The sequence below is a fragment of the Pundamilia nyererei genome, unplaced genomic scaffold, assembly GCF_000239375.1.
Source record: "Pundamilia nyererei isolate P.nyererei 1_Seehausen unplaced genomic scaffold, PunNye1.0 scaffold00062, whole genome shotgun sequence".
NCBI lineage: Eukaryota > Metazoa > Chordata > Actinopteri > Cichliformes > Cichlidae > Pundamilia > Pundamilia nyererei.
In genome coordinates this window covers 17,859-37,746 of record NW_005187463.1, presented here as the reverse complement: position 1 = coordinate 37,746, position 19,888 = coordinate 17,859, and the positions used below count along the sequence as shown (strand labels likewise).

General features: G+C 43.1%; 1 protein-coding gene across 2 annotated transcripts; it reads right to left on the bottom strand.

Moving 5' to 3' along the window:
- Positions 1-214: 214 nt before the first annotated feature.
- mypn (myopalladin) lies at positions 215-19,708 on the bottom strand. 2 transcript variants are annotated; one of them, XM_005735034.1, is made up of 21 exons: positions 19,325-19,707; positions 16,232-17,305; positions 12,891-13,066; positions 12,751-12,802; positions 12,196-12,655; positions 12,013-12,087; positions 11,788-11,929; positions 10,344-10,367; positions 9,847-9,963; positions 8,990-9,755; positions 7,255-8,328; positions 7,032-7,164; positions 6,268-6,345; positions 4,845-5,066; positions 4,611-4,760; positions 4,438-4,517; positions 4,051-4,177; positions 3,763-3,970; positions 3,518-3,683; positions 3,139-3,272; positions 215-3,037 (listed from the first exon to the last, which is right to left on the bottom strand). In XM_005735034.1, exons 2-21 carry the CDS (start codon positions 17,299-17,301, stop codon positions 2,859-2,861), a joined length of 5,433 nt encoding a protein of 1,810 aa, XP_005735091.1. In that variant the 5' UTR covers positions 17,302-17,305; positions 19,325-19,707; the 3' UTR covers positions 215-2,858. The 2 variants fall into 2 exon arrangements, with proteins under 2 accessions (XP_005735091.1, XP_005735092.1); XM_005735035.1 differs by lacking the exon at positions 6,268-6,345 and having other exon boundaries at positions 19,325-19,708.
- Between the last annotated feature and the right edge of the window lie 180 nt (positions 19,709-19,888).

Genomic DNA, 19,888 nt, shown 5'->3' with positions numbered 1-19,888 from the left:
ATTTTGAGATGAAGTACAGCTAAAACTTATGGAATCAAATATTAAACTTCCAGATTTTAATCATCCATCAGTATAATACACTGTGAGCCACATACAGCCCACTGTGATCTTGAGTGGGTCAGTGTAAAGACATTTAAATAAACATTTAATCACTCATATGTCTGAATATATGAAAAATAAGTGCAACAGAAGATCTCATTTGTATTGTATTTATTTGCTTTTTGCTTTTTTTTTTTTGCCATGGAGAAAAAACAACAACTAACAAACAGAAATTTTTACAGTACATAGTAGAAAACAGGAACTTTTCTGTTACTTAACTATTTCAGTTCATTATTGAATACCAGTTGAGGTCTTTATCAATAGGAAATGCAGTAAAACATGAAAATACAGTTAAAAGTTAAAAATCTACACCCTCTTTCACAATTTCCAAAGTTGCCCAGAGGGCCTGATTGAAGTCATTGCTGGGCTTCTTCTGGCCCCTGGGCCTTATGTTTGACACCTCTAATTTACATAATAAGATTGTATTCTTAAAAAAAGGGACTCACTTTTGTTTACAATTCAGCTCTTTTACATGATAACTCTTTTTCTTTAACTGCTGCTTCTGCTGTGTTTTGTTGAGTTTTCTTTCCTGTTGTCATTCTTTGTCAGGAAGGACATGCAGCTCCTGCCACTGTGTATTGACAGGCTCAAAGCTTGGGTGTAGAGGCAGGTTATGAATGATTAATCACTGTCGGAGCCCGAGCATAATGCCCGTCTCTGGTATTGGGTCAAGCACACAAGCTGATGCTGTCTGGTCATTTTGGGATGGACTGGTTAGCTGTGCAGTTAGGCATGTAATCCCATCTACCAGTTGGTTAATTGATTACAGATTGATGCAGTTTGCCAGCTGCTGCTTGTCTTGTCTGAGGGGCTCGTCTCGACGTTGCCCTGCCCTTACGTGCCTTCCACCCTTTTCTTTTTTTGCAACCCCTCATACGATTGGCTTGTCGGAGCACCGATGGCTCAGCCATGCCCCTCTGTCAAAAGCCATATGTCACATCTGAGGAGTGATTGGTTTGCTCTGAGAGAATCATGCACCCTCAAAAATCCAGATCTCCTCATGGAGAAATAGAGATTAGGGAAGAAAGCGTATGCTTTAGTGCAAGCGAAAGTGTAAGACCAGGTTTAATCTACATTGAGTTAATAAATCTCATTATCATCAGGATCCACCTTACCTTAAACAAGCATCTTAAATAAGATTACACTTGCTTTCAGAGGAAATGCTTTGTGTGCTAAACTTCTCCTCAAACACATGTGAGCGCTTATCAAATGTATTTTGTGACAGTTACTTACAAAACTGTGTTCGGCACATTGATATTACAGTGCAATGGAGACAGTAACAGTTATCAGGTTTAACGTATTTTAAAAAACATCACGGCAATATTCAACACGAAATGAGCTGTAAGTGTAACGAATGCAGCTTAAAAAAAAAATCTAAGAATAAAAAAAACAAACAAAAAAACCCACAAAACACTTGATTGTTTACTGCTTTACAACACCCACCCACACACAGCACCCAGTTAACAAGTAGGCCTGGCAGCTGGTCAGATGAGGCAGCGAGTATAATTGGGTCACGTAAGGTGAACATAATTTTATGCCTGTTTGAACTCTCATCCTCTATAATTGGACTGATTAGCAATGCTTAATTGGCTTCTGAGCTTTCCCATTTGCCTTGTATTTGGCATCAGTTTAAGCTAATAGGACTCCAATTAGAGCAGAGTCAAAACAGGCTCATAATCGTGAAAGCAAAAAAAAATAAAAGTGGATTTTAAAGCCCTCTTAGATGAAAATATTTAAATGAACTGTAATCAAACAGACCCGAGAAGGAAATGGAGAAGATGTTTTTTAGGTGCTGTTGAAGCTGTTCCAGCAAAGCAAACACGTCACCCATTTGAATAAATATAACTTCATTCTGAGAAGGAGAAAACTATTTTACAATGTGCAATTTTACATTAGCTGAATGTGTGCCTGCAGTCTTGTTTTTACTTGAATGCTCAGTAGTAATGGCTGCTTTTGTTGTATATGTCAGTGACGCATTTTCAGTCGTTTTCAGACTCATTCCTCTGGGAAACACTTCTTGAACTTTAGTTTGCTTTTAAGCAGATCGATTATCTCACCTGAAATCAAGGCACCGGTGAGCGCTGAACGTGGCTGTATAATGACTATGAGAAGAGCCTGCGTGTTTCTTTAGTTATTTCGTAGTCTTCATCAGCCGTAGGCAAACATGCACATGAAAAACGTGATGCAAAATGTGATGAACCTGAAGGAAGCACCCCACCCTCCTAGAGCCATTTAGATACACCGACCTAAATGGCACATTCAAACGTCTAATATATACTATAAATAAAAACATACAAGCTACTTTCTATGTAAAGTCTTAAAGAAACTATTGCTACCAATACAGGTATATATGTGATTTGCAGTACAAATACATGGTGCCAGGACCACTCTTTAGTAGAGGACAAAATATTAAGAACAGATCTTCAGCAACCTCGCCATCATAGCCAAGTATGATGTTGACAATAAACAGATTCATTCAAAAACTTCACGCATGAAACTGAACTCCACTGATGGCTCATGCTAAGACTTTGCAAATCTGTTATTTTTTTCTGTAGGTGAAACACTCGTTGTATAACTTGAGTAAATAGGAATGGTGACAAACCCCCGCTATCAGTGCTGCATCTTTAACACAATAAATCTCTGCCGTCCTAATCTGAATCCGTCACTTCAAATGCATCACACAAAATCTGCTCAGGTAATCGCTCTCCTCAGAGAGGTCGCAGTATCTGTTTGGAGGGTCCCTCCCCCTGCGCCAGCTCTCACAGTTCTTCACTCTCCAGTGTGGCCTCCGGTGGGGAGCTGGCGAACAGGATGGGGCTGGTGTCCGACGTGGGGAACACTGACTTGATGTCGAGCCCCTGGCCTGTCAGAGCTGCGTATCGACTTCCTGTTCGTGGAGTTTTCTTCATGGGTGCGGGGATGCTCTGATGCCACTGTGCTAAAGGTGGTAGCTAGCATTACTACACAGAGTGACGTACCCAAAAATGCCGTGGATTTCTTAATAAAAGTGATAGCTACTCAGCTGTACAGAATATTTACCATATATATCAAGTCTGCAGGTGCATGAAATGATTCCAGCCTCGTTTTTTGCTGACACTGTGTACCAGCCTGCATCGTCTTTTGTTGTCGGCTGGATAAGGAGACACACATATCCTGTGGCGTCCTGGGTCATGCTGAGGTAGAGAGATGATAGAGAAATTTGATTCAATTTCAAAAGAGTTTAAAATTTGTTATATGGATTTTGGCCGTGTCTTTTTATTGGACATACAGACAAGAAATTAAGAGAGGAGGAGAAGAGGAAAGCGGGTATAACATTGGAATTAAAGTTGCCAAATTTAACCACTCAGGCTTCTAAATTCATTTCTAATCAAGCCACGGCTCTGAAACCGTGTCTGAGGGAGTCAGAGTTCTTACTAACCTGATTCGGTCTTTAGTTCTGGGAATAGTCTCGTTGTCTTTTTTCCAGAAGATGACCGGAGGAGGCATACCCACAACGCGACATTCCAGCCTTACTGGAGCTCCCTCAGGAATCCCCATGTTCTGCAGCTTCTCCACAAACTGGGGTGGGTGCTTCCTTTCCTTTTCTAAAACGAATATGTATAATTGAAATGTCCACATTGGGATTGTCAAAAAGCAAAAGTCCCAATCGTATTTGGTCCTTACCCACAACCTGCAGCTCCAGACTAAAGGAGCTCTGCCCTGCTTTATTGCTTGCGATGCAGGTGTATGTGCCGGCGTCTTTCTGAGTGAGAGGGTCAATGACCAGGGAATGGACGCCGTTCTCTCTCACCAGCATCTTGTGGTAAAGGTCTGGATAAACGGGCCTCCCGTTGACCAGCCACATGAGCTCAGGGTTGGGTAGGCCGCTCACCTGGAGAACAGAAACGTGTTACAGTGTGGGGAGGCAATATTCTTCCTGGCTTCAGTGGCACACGGGGACCTCCTGCCTACCTTACAGTCTAGTCTGCACAGTCTTCCCTCATGAGCCATCGTGTCCCCTGGAGCCTGGAGGAAGTGAGGTTGAAAAAAGCGCCCCTGACTTTGTTCACCTTCAACTTCCTGTATGCGGTTTCGCACCCTGAAAACGTGGAGGCGATCACAGCATGTTATAGGAAACACACACATGAATCCACTTGGTTTTGTAAATGGCCACTAAGAATAGATCCCAGAATATCAATAACACTACGTTTACTTTTATAGGAATATTTCTGAAAGGTTTATATGTTCCTTTCAAATGCTAAACAGAATGACTTAGATCTACAGTTATAAAGCGCTACCAAAGCAATATTACTATCAGAGAGGATAATCTATATTTGCCTGTTGACCCTGCACACTCACCTCTGAGCATGAATGGGTGTCATTCGGTTTCGGGGAGGTCCCGTTTGGACTATTAAATGACCTGAGCAGCTGATTCGCCCCTAGTGATCAGTGAAATATCACATCACAGCTCAGCTCGAGCAGCTAGAACAAGGTGCTGATAACATGAAGAGGATATAAGTCAGAAGTTTCACCTGTGGATTGGCTACCATGATGGTGTAGTTTCCATCATCGTCACTGGTCGTGGATTCTATGTGTAAAGCACAGGTCCCGTCCCCCTCTCTTATCTTCTTGCAATGGACATTCTTCTTCAGGATCTGCTTGCCATCCTTAAACCAGTAAACCTGATGAGAGCCACAGGTGTGAATGACAAAATCTGAGGTCGAAGTCAGAGATGTTTTTGCGTAGCCTAGCTGTTGACCTCTCACCTTTGGTGCCGGGATTCCCACTACTTTACATGAGAAAGTTACAGGCACTCCCTCCATAGCCCTGAAGTTCTTTAGTTTCTTATCAAATATGGGTGCAATGCATTTTCCCGTGGGAACGTCATCGTGCTGCACCTCGTCGTCTGACTCCTCCACCGGCGTCCTCTCCAGGCGGAACTCGATCTCGCTCATTAACCTTTGCTCAAAACTGGACACTTTATACTCCTAGTGGAGGAGAAGCACGACATAGATATAGTTACAACAGTCATACTGCTGCATGGACCGTGTCCCCCGTTTGCTCACACAGACTGGCCTGACAATAAATGGCTACAGTAACATGCACACCTGATACACAGAAACCACAACTCAGGGAGATAAGAGAGGTTTGGAGTAATCGGCAACATGAGACAACGTGCATCTCAAAACTCAAACCTCATAATAAAAAAAGATGCAGACTTTAAACCAGTTGTTGAAAGACCACACAGCAGCATCTGGGAGCATCAGGTTAAAAAACAAAAAAACCCACCTACTGTAAGCTAAATAAAAAGGCTTATCTAACCTAATCACAAAAACTGAGGGTAAAACAGAGAACAGAGGAAGATGAGGTGTGTGAAAATTCATGGTAATATGTATGTTTTTAAAAGTAGAAGTGTTACTGAGGAAACACTGAGAGGAAGGAATTTTTTTAACTCATGAAGAAAAGGCTGCAAAATATAGTTTTCCAATATAGGAAAACAATATTTTGAATCTTTTTTGAATTTGAACCCCTTTAATTGGATTATTATTATTATTATTATTATTCTCATCATCATCATTCGTGCAGGTTATGCTCTGTATTAGTTAACATAAGCGTGAATGCTGGATTAGAGATATTAAGGGAACTAGATAAGTAGATGACCAGGGGTGCACATAAGTGGGCCGCAGGTGCGCATGCGCTGTCAAAATAAAAGACACGCACCAGATAAGAAGTTGCAACGCGCGTTTGCATACATATAAAAAGGCACTGTTTTTGTCCGCTAGAGTGGGATTTTCACGGCATATTCTGCATCAAATCTCTGTGCGTTCATCATTCGTTTGAAGCCAGCTCACCTCCTGCAACCACTTGTCTGAGAATACGTGCTTCTTTTGTGGTTCGGACTCCTTCTGACATTTCTTTGGAGGTGGAGGAAAACCAAAAAAAATTGCTTGAAGGAGCTTGCTTCTTTGACATCTTTAAGAGTTCTAAACAAATGTCTGTCCTCCTTCAGAAAATCTTATGTACGCAAACGCGCGTTGCAACTTCTTATCTGGAGCGCGTCTTTTATTTTGACATCTGCGGACCACTTATGTGCACTCCTGTAGATGACAGTATCCTAAGTTGTGTCTGAAACAGAAGTATAACCCATACAGCCTCGAGCAAAGCAGTGCTTGGGTCGGGTCCGTGTACCTCATCATAGTTAATGACAGTAGCGGCAGTGTTTGGTCCAAGGGGCCTGCTCGCTGTTTTCCCCTCATTACTCAGCTTCTATGAAAGGACAGGGATGGATGAAGAACACCAAAGACACACAAACCCTACATACAAACACAGAGTGATGGAATAACGCACAAGCTGTTATTATTAGCATGCAGAGGTTGTTAGGCTACACTGACACCAGAAGATGAATGACAGTTAATGACTGGGGGAGGCAATGATTGCACTGCTCTGTATTCATCATTTCCAAAAACACTGGAATGCTGTGCAATAAAAACACAATGTAATCCTTCAAAAATCATGTAAACCCTTTATTTCATTTAAAAAGGGACGATGTATAACAGCATTTGAAAGTTTAAACATTTGATGTGTCGTCTTAAATAAAGGGTTTAATGATCAGCGGATTAGCTACATTTGCATTTTACGCTGCATCACAATTGTTGTTTTTTTGGAAATGAGGTTTTGTATAAATGTCTCCATCAACAAGATGTGAGAATGCAGCACAGTCACTGGTTAATACTCGATAAAATATGATCTTTAAAAGTATTAAAAACTCTATTGCAATTATTGATCACATACTAATATTTTAAACCGATGAGCAGGGATCCAGTGGAGGCGAGAGAAACCACCGGATTCGCCCGTTGGGCTAAGAAAAATCTTTTTGTTGATGCGCCGTTCTATTTTCTTCACCACTTCATCAGTACAAAATAGGCAGTCAAGCCACAGAGACCACCTAGTACCTGCTGATGTACAAAATGTGGAGTGTCGTCTTTAACTCGAAGCTTCTTCTCGATGTCGAGGAGGATAATTTCTCTGCTCTCGCGGATGGCTTCAGCTGACGGAGGGCGGATCTTCAGTGCCTTCTTTTGAAGCCTGAGTAAACAGAGGGCAAAAAACAGAACACATGGCAGAACGTGTGACAGTCACATTTGCATTAGCAGTCGTTTGTCAGACACGGCATACCCTAACGGAGCTCCCTTGGGCAGGCCCATTGAGTTGGTGGGCTGGCTCGGGGTCAGGGATGGCAGGACGGAGCTGAGGAAGGCGACGGGGTTTTGGATGGGACTCGGGGTGGAGCTGCTGGAGGTGGGAGAAGAAGCCTGAGGGGGTGACTGGGCTCTTAGGACGAACAAGCTATGCACTGACCCCGGTGTAGGCGAGGATACGAGAGACGGTGGGCTGGTGGGAGACTTGAGCACCCTTGTGGGGAAAATCCTGGGTGGTGGGGAGATGGGTGGGAGGAGAGTAGGGGAGCTAGCCGTGGAGGAGTTGAGCTCAGCAGCCAGCTCGTGTAATAGTGGTACTGGTGACTCTGTTGGGGAAGGACTCCTGACCGGTGAGAGGGTCTGAGCGGTTACAAACTCTTTAGGTCGGATGTAGTTGAAGGAGTGTGAGGTAGGTGTGAGATTCATGAGGGAGGCGTGGGTGCTTCTTAGAAGAGGAGCGGGGGACGTGATCTGCTGCAAGGCCGGGGTCGAATCTGTAGAAACCGTGTTGAGCTTTGGTGCAGGCGGAGAGTAAAACTGGGCTGTGGGTGCAGTTTTGGCAAAAGATGCAGGGGACAGGTTAATATGGGAGGCATGGATGGTGTTCATCTGGGTTACAGGTGCTGTACTGAGAGAAGGGGCGGGGTTTAGCTGTGGGGCAGGTGGAGGGGAGGTCACCAGTGAGGATTTCATATGCTGAGGAAGTGAAGAAGGAGAGCTCAAAAGGGAAGCTTGGGAAGTGTTAAGAAAAGGTGAAAAGGTGGTGTTGAGTGCTGCAGCAGACGTTGATCCTGGCGCATGTGGGGTGGTGGTCACTGGAGGTGCGGAGTGGGGGGTTTGCTGAAGGGCTGATGCAGTATGTAAAGGCGGCACGTGCGGTATTCTTGGAGACCACAGTGGAGCTTCAGGGGAGGTCTGGATTCCGGGCTGGATTTGGGTCTGGTACGGTGGGTGAGACTGAGGCTGGATGGGGGTTTGCGTTTCTGGTTCAGTCTCCTGCTGCTGCTCCATGAGGACCTGGTTGTGCAGGATCTGGAGCTGAGCTGGGTCCCTGTTGATCAAACAGACACAAAATCAAAGAACCAAAACTATACATGGTGAAGACGAGAGAGGCTCAGTGCATCCAGCAACCAGCAGAATACTCTGCCCTTTTATGGACTACCAACAGGCGGCCCTTAACCACCCCGGCCGGGGTTTTGGTTCCCTTGGGTTTTCGTTGAAACCAAATTTTTTGCTTTTTTTTTACCCTTGCATGATTGCAAATTGGCTCACAATAAATTATTTGTCATGTTTATCTGTGTTTTAGCCTGTGAAGAAAAAGATAAGCTAAATCATAGAACAGGATGTGATTTACAGCATTATTAGAAGTAACCGATCAACATAAATGCACAGAAGCAAACTTACAAATAGAAAACGCCATCCTTTGTCTTAGAAAGTCTGAAGGTCCACATTTGAAGTCCGAATGCATTCATTTATGAACTGAAAGGATTAGAGCTGCTATCTGAGCGAGTGGAGGAGGAACCACCCACCTCTTCATTTCATAATACAGCCCATCAAACACACTTCAACACAAAGTTTGACCGAATTTGGGTAAATAATGAACAAAATCTCCATCTGAGCGCATGTTTTTTTTCATCATGTTGTACTGTTGCCAACAATGCACTTTTTCAAAATTCAGCAACGTGTTGTTGCTTTCTTTTTGCTCTACTCACAGTTTAGGCTTAGCCAGCACTGGTGGTGGTTCTTTGCTGAGTGATGCCTCAGTGATGTCTTCATCAAAGGGACTAGATGTGTCACTTTGTTCACCCTCGTCATCCTCAGGCAGTTTGAAGTGCACACGTCGGCCTGCTCTGGAGTTGGTTCGTGAGTCTTTGTGGTTTGTAAGGTTGCCTGTCTTTAGGCAGGAGTTGGGTGGAGGATCAGGTAAGGGAACCACAACAGGGCTCCCGTTCTGATGGGCTGGGGTCCCCTTAACTTTGGAACTGATGTCAGGAGATGTTGCTGAAGATCTGGACAACTCCTGCTGTGCTGAAGTCTCAGCTGCAGATGGAGAAGTAAAGGATTTCGGATATGAGAAAATTTTTCTGGCACCATGTGCTCCACTGGATCCTAGAAGTTCCTTGTGTGAGAGAGGATCTAAATTTGGGGTGCTGGTGCTGTGAGAGTTCAAGCAGGAGCTGCTGCTCAGGCTGGAGGGCTCCAGATTGGGCAGGCTGGTGCGGAGGGGGTCTGGACGCAACATGCTAGAGTTGTGAGGGTCTAGACGAAGGCTGCTAGTGTTTAAGGGGTCCAGGCGTAAGGTGCTAGAGACGAGTGGGTCAAGACGAATGGTGCTGGAGTGCGGCTTAATGCTGCTGGTTATAACAACCTCTGGTTGAGGTTTTACAGCAGGAGCTGATGGGGAAAGTTCTTGAACTTGACTTGGCTCCACTATTAAACTGCTTGAAGACCTCACATGGTTGCTGTTGCTGCCATTGCCTGAGGAGAACCAGCAACACACATACAGAAATTTCAATAAGGATAGAAATGTGAAAGCTGTTGACTTTTAAAACCAAAAGAGAGGTGTTACCTTTGACCCTGAGTGCAGCACTGCTAGACACGGTTCCATACTTGTTGTTTGCTGTACATGTGAACACCCCTGAATCTTCAGGAAAGACCTCAGCAATGACCAAAGTGCATATTTCCTCTAGAGGTAAAGAGAAAAAACGTGGCATGCAATCAAGTCGGATATTCTATAGCTGCACCCCAGCGATTTCTCAAAGTGTTTAAGTGCAGAAAAGAAAGATACATGACTCTTGTTTCAGCAGTGAGAATCTACGTGCAGCTAAGGCTGTTTGAAGTGATCTGCAACGGTGATTTGACACAGGATGGGAGGCTACCTTATATGGTCCAGATTCAAGGAAAAGCAGCCCTGGCTTATGTACAGGGGAAGAGCAGGAGCTTGAGCCAAGGACTATAAACACTTCAACAGAGGAATATGTACACACTGCAGCATCGTATACAGGCAGGCAGCTGCTATGGTGCAGTCAACACTTGTATTTTTGACAGACTGAATGAAATATGTACCTGAATCAGCTGGAGATCTGGGCTCTGAAATAGAAGCAAGTATCAAAATCATTATGAAACCAGGGGGGAGAAGCTCATGTTATTGTTAATGAATTTTTTGGAGACTCATTATTAGCAATCATTTCCAAAATATTTAAATACTCATTTTGGTGAATTCCACATGCAGAGATGCATACACGTATACACAATCTGAGCTTTAAAATCTGTTAATGCAATATAAAGATTTAGGCCCTGGAGCTTATGAAATTAACCCTTGGACAATTTTTTAATACAGTACTGTGCAAATGTCTTGACTCACCCCTCATTTCTTTATATTTTGTTTCTAAAGAGGCAGACATTCTTGTAATATTCTTGTAAGTAATCTTAAGCAATACTTCTCCAGGCTTTCTGAAGGTATTTCATTTTTTTCTTTGGACATTGGCTACGTATTCATTCATTTTCAGTTCAGTCCTTGTACCTGACTGTTTTCAGAAGAAGTCAAAACAGTTTTTTAGGTTTGTAAAGTCGTTTAACGCTGACCTATGAATCATTCAAGCATAAAAAGGTAGCTAACTCGAGGGATGAACCAGTTTTGTGTCCACATGTAACTTAGCAAGTAATCAATTTTAAAACCAACAAAGTGATTTCCAAAGAGCTAGAAGTCGAAAACTTGAAATGACTTGGCATTGTATGCATTACGTTCTTGAAAATTTGAGGAACCTAGACATGTAGAGGATAAAAGAATTTAAAAAAAAAAAAAAACAACTATGTAAAGCTCCTGAATGGGATGGGAAAGTCAGAAAGTCCAGCAAAGACCTGAGAAATACATTTGGCTCTTGATCCATCTATTATCAAGAATCCATTTTCAAGGAAGGGAAACAGGCTGAGGTATGCCAGATTACACAAGAACTGGTGTGAAAATTTGTGACAACGGGTATTATGGAGTGATGGATTCAAATTTGAAAGTCAAATCTTTGCCAAATTATGTGGAGGACATCTTGAAGTACAAGAGTGATTGTCTACAGCCATCTGTAAAACACGACCAAGGCTCTGTCATAGTTTGCAGCTGTATCTCAGTCAGTGGTGTTGGAGAGCCTGTCAAAACTGATGAAACTACAAATGCTAAAAAGCACCGACAGAGCCTGATGCACCCTGCAATCTTCTGGAAATCCTCTGATGGGCTTCATTTCTCAGCATGACAAAAATCCTAAACACACTGCCAATGTAGTAAAAACACACCTGGCTAGAAAATCAGTCATGGATCGGCCTCCCCAGTGCCTCAAAATCAATATTGTGGGATCATCTTGACACAGAGCAGAACAAAAAGTGACCCCTCTGTTTTTCTTTACATAGTTCGTTTCCATATATATTTGCATGTTTCAGTAAATCACTGTATCCATTTCCCATTTTCCCAGAAAAATCTAAAGAAATATGGAGAAACTTGAGATTTTTGCAAAGAACTTACTTTTCTGCAGGATCCTGAAATCAGGCGAGTCCTCCATGATTTTTCCTTCTCTGTACCAGTCCACTCGAGGTGATGGCACCCCTTTCACACGACACTCTAGCACCACCAGCTGGCCTTCTGATGCAATGAGGTCCTGTAGGCTCTGATGGGACAAAACCAGTTTCAAGTTAAATCACTTAACAAGCAGTATTGTACAGAGCAGCCTCGTTCTGAGAGAAAAGTTACCTTCGTGAAGACAGGGGCAGCCATAATGGGTTGCCCGTTTAATCCTTGTGGAGAGCTGTGGTTGGGAGTTGGACTCTGAAGATGAAAAAAAAGTCCAAAAAAAGGGGTGGATGGATCAAATTATATAAACTTAAACTAAAATAAAGAATATGTAGTGAAAGGAAAACCTTTGAGGTATTCTACCTCAGCCTGGGGTGTTTGTGCTGGAGGTGACAGGACAGGCACTACAGAGGTTAAAGGCTGTGACGTAGCTGTTGTTGAAGCCGTGTGTTGCAGCTGTGGAGTAGATATGACTGGGACAGATGCTGACGCCCCTTGGGCTTCTCTAAGTTCTGAATCACCTGTTGAAACAGGAAACACCTGCACAGACAGCACAGATGTTTCCTCCTGAGCAGGATGTGCTGCTGATGCCACAGATTCTTCTGATAACTCTGAGACTGGAAGTATAGCAGCAGATGTCCGGATTGGTAGAAGAGGTTCAGATGCTGTTTGAGCAGCCACTGGAGGCGAGAGCTGCTCCTCTGGTTGTTCCTCGGGGGCCGCTGCAGGCTGGGATGACACGCTCTCCTCCTCCTCTGGAGGGAAGGTTTCATTTACAGATGACGGTAAAGATGGGGATGACTTTGGTTGGTTTCTCTGCAGCCTTTAAAAATCACAAAAGAAAGAAGTGTTTGTTTCGTTTAGTGTTGATAACTCTTGTTGGTGGGTGACGATAACGACAACGGGGCAGGAACTCACTGGGCTACATGTTCAAAGTGCGGTTCCACATCAGAATCGGAAGATGAGGCACCTGTGACATTGAACAGGAAGGTGTGTATCAATAAAGAAGTTGAAGTGCGGTATATTAAGGTGTCAAAAAGGAGGAAAGAAGCGATCACCTTCTACGTAGATCTCAGCTGACGTGGAGTCGGTACCGTAGCAGTTAGACGCAAAGCACGAGTAGCGCCCGGTATCCTCCTCGAATGCCTCTGCAATAATCAGAGAGTGCTGCTCACCACTGGTGATGATTTGAATGTCAGGGCTGTTCTCCAGCTCCTTTCCCTCACAGAACCACCTATCGAAGACAAACAAGGTAAACTGATCAGCGGTGAGTTTCTTCCATCTCCGTGACAGTTTTCTTTTGTTTCTTTTTTGCCAACAAAGCCAATCATTACAGGACAATCCCAGCGAGCTTTAAATTTGGTGCGTTTCTCTGTTTATTCAGATTTTTCTTTAACTTGATTTTTTTTCTAGTAGAAGTAAAAACCTCTGTTTCCATTATAGTCATGTTCATTTTTGTTTTAAACCCAGTTTAGTTTGATTTCTTTTTTATTAACCTGCTGACACTGTTTCTACCAGCCTGGCCTCTTTCCCACTTCCCTAGTTGTGTTTCTGGCTCGGTAGCATTCAGCAGAGTTGTGCAGGCCTGGAGGGAAATGTTTTGACGAGCATGCCCTATCCTTTTCCCTGTAAGAGAAGAAGCAGCAGCTTGCTGTGCCACTTCAAACGCTGTTTCTATTCACTGCTGATGTTGTCATGACAAGGAGCACAAATCAGTTAGCATCATTTACTTTAACATCAACGAGTTAAAATAATGAAACGCAACCAAATATGATTTTTTTTTAAAAATTTGTTTATGACTTGATGAGAGGGGTGTTTAGATGCAAGGGAGCTTACAGCAGGTCTGAGTCCTAAAGCCAATCATCAGTACTGCAGTTTAAAATGTTATGTTATTAATAGCAAAAAAAATGTATTTTAACAAATGTAAAACTTAAAAAAAATGGCAGAAAACCCTTCCAGCACAACTAGTACTGCACAGCCTTCTTAGAGCACGAGTAGACAGGAGCTGTACTTGGCAACAGTCTATTTTTTTGTCATTGTAAAACTATAATAACTTCTTCCTCTAACTTCTTCCCCTGCTGGCCAGCAACATATGCAGCAGCCTCTGTGTCAGCGTACATCTATTTTGAGGAGATGAGGCACTGATGCTTTATAAAATCGAGCCAATAAACAAAGAGGAATGGGGAGCTGATGTGTTGCTCTCTGGAAACGCGTCACCACATAGTCCTAATTCATATCATAGCGATTACGCTGAGATTATGGATCATCTGCTTCGCTTTTTCTGTTCAGTATGCAGGCTCTGATGTCCCCCGCCGCTGTAGCTGAAGATTTCCAGAGGGCGAAAACACAAACCAGCGCTAAAGGGATGTTCCTGATTCTCGAATGCAGGACGGGCTGGAATGTGTACTGCCTGTGTCCTGTCTGAGCAGAGCTTTGTCACTCTCAGTGAGTAAGAGTCTAAATTGAAAGCATGAGTGGCAGAGGAGGTGGCTTGTCTGTGGGCCAAAGACCCTTGCTTTCTGCACCTGTCTGGGATATTTTCCCTCTGAAGATCAGAACGAGAGAGGAGATTCCCTCATGAACCCCGGGGTCTCTGACTGGCTGACGTAACCACATACGCACAAAGCTAAACATAGACTTGGGATGCACACAATGCTACAACCTGACATATCAGAGAGAGCACACCACTGAAAACAGATGGAAAATATAAGCCTCACAACTCCGTTTTGACTCATTTAATTCAGACACGGTAACAGCTACGTCAGACAAAAACACACTTAATTAAATGAGCTCTGTGTTAACACAGAAAGTAGACTTGTAAGTAGAAACTGTTAAAACACACCTCAGATCTTCAGAAATGTACATCTGTGAGACATTGGGGCACACACAACAAAACATATAAAAATATCCACTCGGGAGAAACTGTAAATCATCTTACCAAAGTCTTCACACTTCTGTCAAGAGCTCAGTTCCATTATCAGACACGACTGCAGCTCACATTGCCAGCCCAGTCTAAAAATGGCTGAGAGCTACATTCTCCCTGGACAAGTATAAGGTAGTGGCTCAACAATGTGCAGCGGGGCTAACAAGCCCATGCCCCCTATAGTCAGACACCTCAGCGGGTTAAAGCTGCTCACATACGATTCACATAAAACAGATCAAACAAAACAGCCATGAAAACACCATGTGGCAATTATTATTATGACGCCTCTTTAAAAATGTCTAAACTTTTGTTACAGGAGGCCTTTAACTGAATGTGGTAAAAGGTGTAAATTGTTCTTAAATTCTAGCCTTTTTATTTTCAGTGTAGTTTTTAATGATTTATAATTTGTATGACTGCTCATCTTAAAAGGAGAATGCCTCGTGCGGTTATCATTTACTCCCCTGACGACACATAAATCGACACAAACGCTCACTCGTATGGTTCAGAATCAGCTGTCGGCCGTCATCACATGTCACTTCTGTCTGCATCTCCGAATAAACCTCTGCGTCATTCATCCAGAGTTACAACCTAAATGACTTTGTAATTTAGAGACGGGCTCTGACGACAGGTAACCAAAATATGTCTTTTAAAATAAATATATAAATCACATCAGAAAAGACAGTTTTCATCTTTTGCATTTGATCAGCAAAGAATACAGAGTTATACATGCTGATCAGGACATTTCATTGTTACATACATAGGTGCCAATACATGTATGAAATGTTAATATTATCAGGTGCTGGACTCTAGTATGCATATGTATAACTGTGTGCAGTGTTTAAAAAGCATGGGCATACCATTAATTCATTATTTTATCTACCAAATAAAATATATATATTTAAAAAATAACATATTAAAGTGTATTTCCTTCACCATGATGACCCCTTGTGGAGAAGGAACAGCCGAAAGTAGCTTTTCTCCATATAAATGAAGGCTAGCTGAAGAGGATTAGGGCCGCAGAACCCCCCCCCCCTCAAACTTTTACCTTTGTAATAAATGTCTGTTGCAATACTTAAACATGGTTACATTTTTAAAAATCATTATATTGTGCAGTAAAAGCTTAAGATATATTTTTATGTACCAAATGCAAAATCACTAACCTAATGCTGCAAAATAAATGTAGTGGAATAGAAAGTTTGATATTTGCTGCTGAACAGTAGTGAAGAATAAGAAGTACAAAGTAACATTGTATCCCTTGTGTTCTCATGCTATGTACTCACTACTCAAACAAAATCATTCAGCTGAATTAGACCCTTGTGTGTGCTGCTAAAAGTCCACTGGGATGCTTCTGTTGAGGAAAACCAACAGCACATTGAGCTTTTACAAACACTGCATTTGAAAAAAATGTGTAGAGTCTGAAACAGATATTGTGTCCTGCAAAACAAAGAATAACTTAATGATGACTTATGATCTTACCGGACTTCAGGCAGAGGGAGTCCTCTAACAATGCAGTCCAACCGGACCTTGGTGCCCTCAGAAACCTCCCTGCTTTTCAGTTTCTGGATGAAGTGAGGCGGTTCACACACAGGCTCTGCTGGATATGGAGTTTCTGTTAAGGCAAAGCTTTGAGGCTCTTCCTCCGCCTCCTGGAGCACAGAGTCACACTGGTGCTCCTCAGTAATCGAGCAGTCCTGAAACTCCACATGTCCTGTCTCAGAACCCAGCTGGGCAACTGGTTGGTGTGTAACGGGAGGGCTGGGTGTCTCCTTCTCCACCTCCATGGACATGACTGCGCGCTCCCGGTTGTCAGCGACGAGGGGATAAGTTGTCCCATCGTTCTGGCTCTTGTTTGGGATCCTGCTCCTGTGGGCTTTGCAGGCTCTCGGGCGTATCCGTTTGGAGCTGTTGGCCTTGAACAGAGAGGACAGCTCCTCAATGAAGTCAGCTGCCTTATTGAGGAACTCCTTCTTGGACTGGGTCTCCACACCGTAAGGGGCATTTCTTGCTGACCTGTTATAGTCTTGGAATCCTTCACCAAAGTCCCTGCTGCTCCTGATCACATTGTCCTGCCGTGTGGATGCTTTGTGCATCTTTCTGTCAGATGTGAAAGTTTCCGGCTGAGTGAGGGGCACAGTTGAGGAGGAAGCAGAAGGAGCATTAGAGGGGTTAGAGATGGGAACAGAACTGGGTGTGGATGAAGAAACTGAGGGTGAGGAGATTCTGGACGGGGTAGATGGCGTGACAGAGGCTTTGACCTCTGCCCTCTCCTCACGCGGCTCGTGTCCGATGGCCTGGCGGGCCAGGTTCACGCTCTTATCCAGTTCCTCCTGGCTGAGGAAGGCTGAAAGGTCTGGAAACTGGGGGTCACTGTGGCCAATAGTGTCCTCCGCCTTGCCTTTGAGTGACCCGTAGATCTGAATGCGAGAGGACGAAGCGTCTGAGCGGCTCATCTCGCTGTGGCGCTGCTGGGCTGTGGCTTCTGCCAGGTAACTCTCCCTTAACAGCTGAGACAGCGACGGTGGCTGGTCAATGCTGTTCTCTTGCATGTTGCTAAAATAAACACAAGATTTAATTTAAAAAGTATGAAAATAAAAACATTCATGTAGGCTTTCGGGCTTAATGTGATCCTCTGCAGGTTTATAGAATAATTTCCTGCCCCCCCTCTTAAATAAGTCATTAACAAACGTGAAAGAAACGAGACACCCTGCACACTTGTGTGTAGCTGATCCACATGAATGTAAATCAGTGAATGTCAGCAGAGTGAAATGTCACAAACAAATACATTTTGACGTGATCAGCTTCTATCTTAATGCAGTCAGTGGTGTGATCACGCATCCTGTGTGATCTGAGATTGAAAATATTTAAACAGCTGTGGATGGAAATCTAACTCCTGAGGACAAACTAATGCAAAACATAAATTTGCTGACTTCAAGCATTTAGAAAAGTTGCAGCTTGACAATCAGCGCTCAGTTATCAGAATAACTCCTTACGTACAAACAAATCCAGTCCTGATTAAAATCTGCGACAAACATAGTATAGTGGCTCATTTCCTCCATATTTTAATTCTTGGACACTAATGGAGTAGCTTGGGATTTTTCACATGTCATTGATCTTATAAGACGCCTCGGTATAGCCTCAATTCACCTTCTGTTTGAAACAAGGCATTTTCACTCCCGTCCTTCTTTATTTAATCCAACTTTCTGATTCGCTGCCCCTCATCACCCTCTGTTTTTCTACAAGTGACTCAGTATGACGTCAGAGAGGAGTATATTCTTATGGTTATCTCAGGCACTCTGGCCACTATCTGAAACTGAATGCTTTTAAAGCAATTGGAAGCTTGAGTGTTTGGACTCATGATTACTTATTTCAGTAACTTTGGCCATGTTTAATAAACAGTATATATGACATGTATATCCTTGATTTACAGTTTTATTTTATTCTATCTCAATCAAAAGATGCCAAAACATGAAAATTAACTGTTTCTCTTTTGACTTTTGTTAGATAGAAAATTCAATAGCTATCACTATTTCCACTAATTAATGACACTGAGTTAACAGTTTATCAAGAAACTAACTGGATTCCCAGCGAGTAAACAGTAAATCTGAGAAATCATTCATGGTTCTTTAGGTCTCTGACAGGTTTATCAGATCTTTATGTTCAGAAGCTGATGTCTTGTTTCAATGCTTTCTGTCTGCGTCGTGTGTTAAGGAGTCAGTAAAAACTATACAGTGATAAGTATCTGAGCTATAACTCTCGCTACTGCAGTTTTGTTTGAACAATCCCTTGTGAAATATTTGGCACGCAGTCAGAACATGAATGCAGAGCCCGGGGTTAAAAGCAGAGATATGTAATAAAAATAGCTTTTTATTTTAGCCTAAATTCAGCCTCGACAGGGTATCAGGTTCATGTGCTGTCACCAGATCTGAGAGACACAGGCAGGCTTTTTTACCCCCCTGACCACCTCAGATCAACATTTTTATGAGGTTTAGATTTTGCAGCGCTTTCTGACACCATGCATGAGCAAGTTATTGAATGCAGACATGAGATAGGGTACACATATGCCACTGACACTCAAATCAGTGCAATTAGGAGAGACAGCGATGCCCTTCCAACAGACCTGAAGCTGCAGCTGTTGTGTACATTTATCCTTTGCAAACAGGCTCCAAGCCTACCAAGTCATATCTAATAATAGCGAGGGGTCAGTTTACTGAAGGGAAATCAACAAAAAGGAAAAAAAGAAAAGAAAAGCAGCAGCAATGCACCTGTGGGCTCTTGCTATCATAAGTTTGATCATTAATCAAGTTACACAAACACTACTATAATTATCATAAGTGTGGCACTGCTGAGTGAGATGACACACATGAACAGACCCCTTGACTAAACACAACAGTCCACACAGGTTAAGCTCATTGAATTAAACAGGAACGTATGGTCCAAACAGAAACAGGTTAAAGCTTGTCTGAGGCTCAGTGTCAGTGTTTCTGAGGCTATACTCAGCATCTGAGGCTGATGCCAACAGACGTCAACGAGATGCATGAACAATTAAATTAGGGGCTGGTGTGTTTTTACCTTCAGAATAAACCCAGCTGGCCCCTGTGGAAGGACTAGTAAATCCTCAGAGTGCACCTGTGCTGAAAGGGGGCCGATTCCAGTCTTCAGGCTCCTGCCACCCAGGAAAATCTCAGACACCGGCAGCTGCTCGGCCTTCCCTCTTTTCTTGCTGAGAATTAACCTTGAAGTTTACAGGAAAATGTGGAGCCGGGCAGCTACGGTAACCTGTCACCAGTAAAAGTAGCAACATTTGTCAGTGCAATAGTGGCAGGTTATTTTGGGGGAGGCCTTGCCCATGTGGCTGGGTGGTGTCCCTCCTTATTGGTCATGGGGAGCTGTGCTGTAGGGATTCCTCCTCCTGTGGTTCATCGCAGACCTCCGTACTGCAGAATTAGAAGCCCCTTGGCGAACCTTTCTCACTCTCACACACACACTGACACACTCGTGTGAACCCTGCAGATGAGCAGATAAAAATCAATTTCCAAACAGAATTTGCATTAGATAAAGAAACGACAACAGTAAGCGTCTGTCATTAGTGTTACAAATACTAAGACTCAAGGATTTTATTGATTTTGAGATAAA

Coding starts and splice junctions, on each gene's coding strand:
- mypn (XM_005735034.1), bottom strand. CDS start 17,301: ATGCAAGAGAACAGCATTGACCAGCCACCGTCGCTGTCTCAGCTGTTA. Junction 4,518..4,610: donor TCATGGTAGCCAATCCACAG/GTGAAACTTCTG, acceptor ACTGATCACTAG/GGGCGAATCAGCTGCTCAGG. Junction 3,684..3,762: donor TCTGGAGCTGCAGGTTGTGG/GTAAGGACCAAA, acceptor TATTCGTTTTAG/AAAAGGAAAGGAAGCACCCA.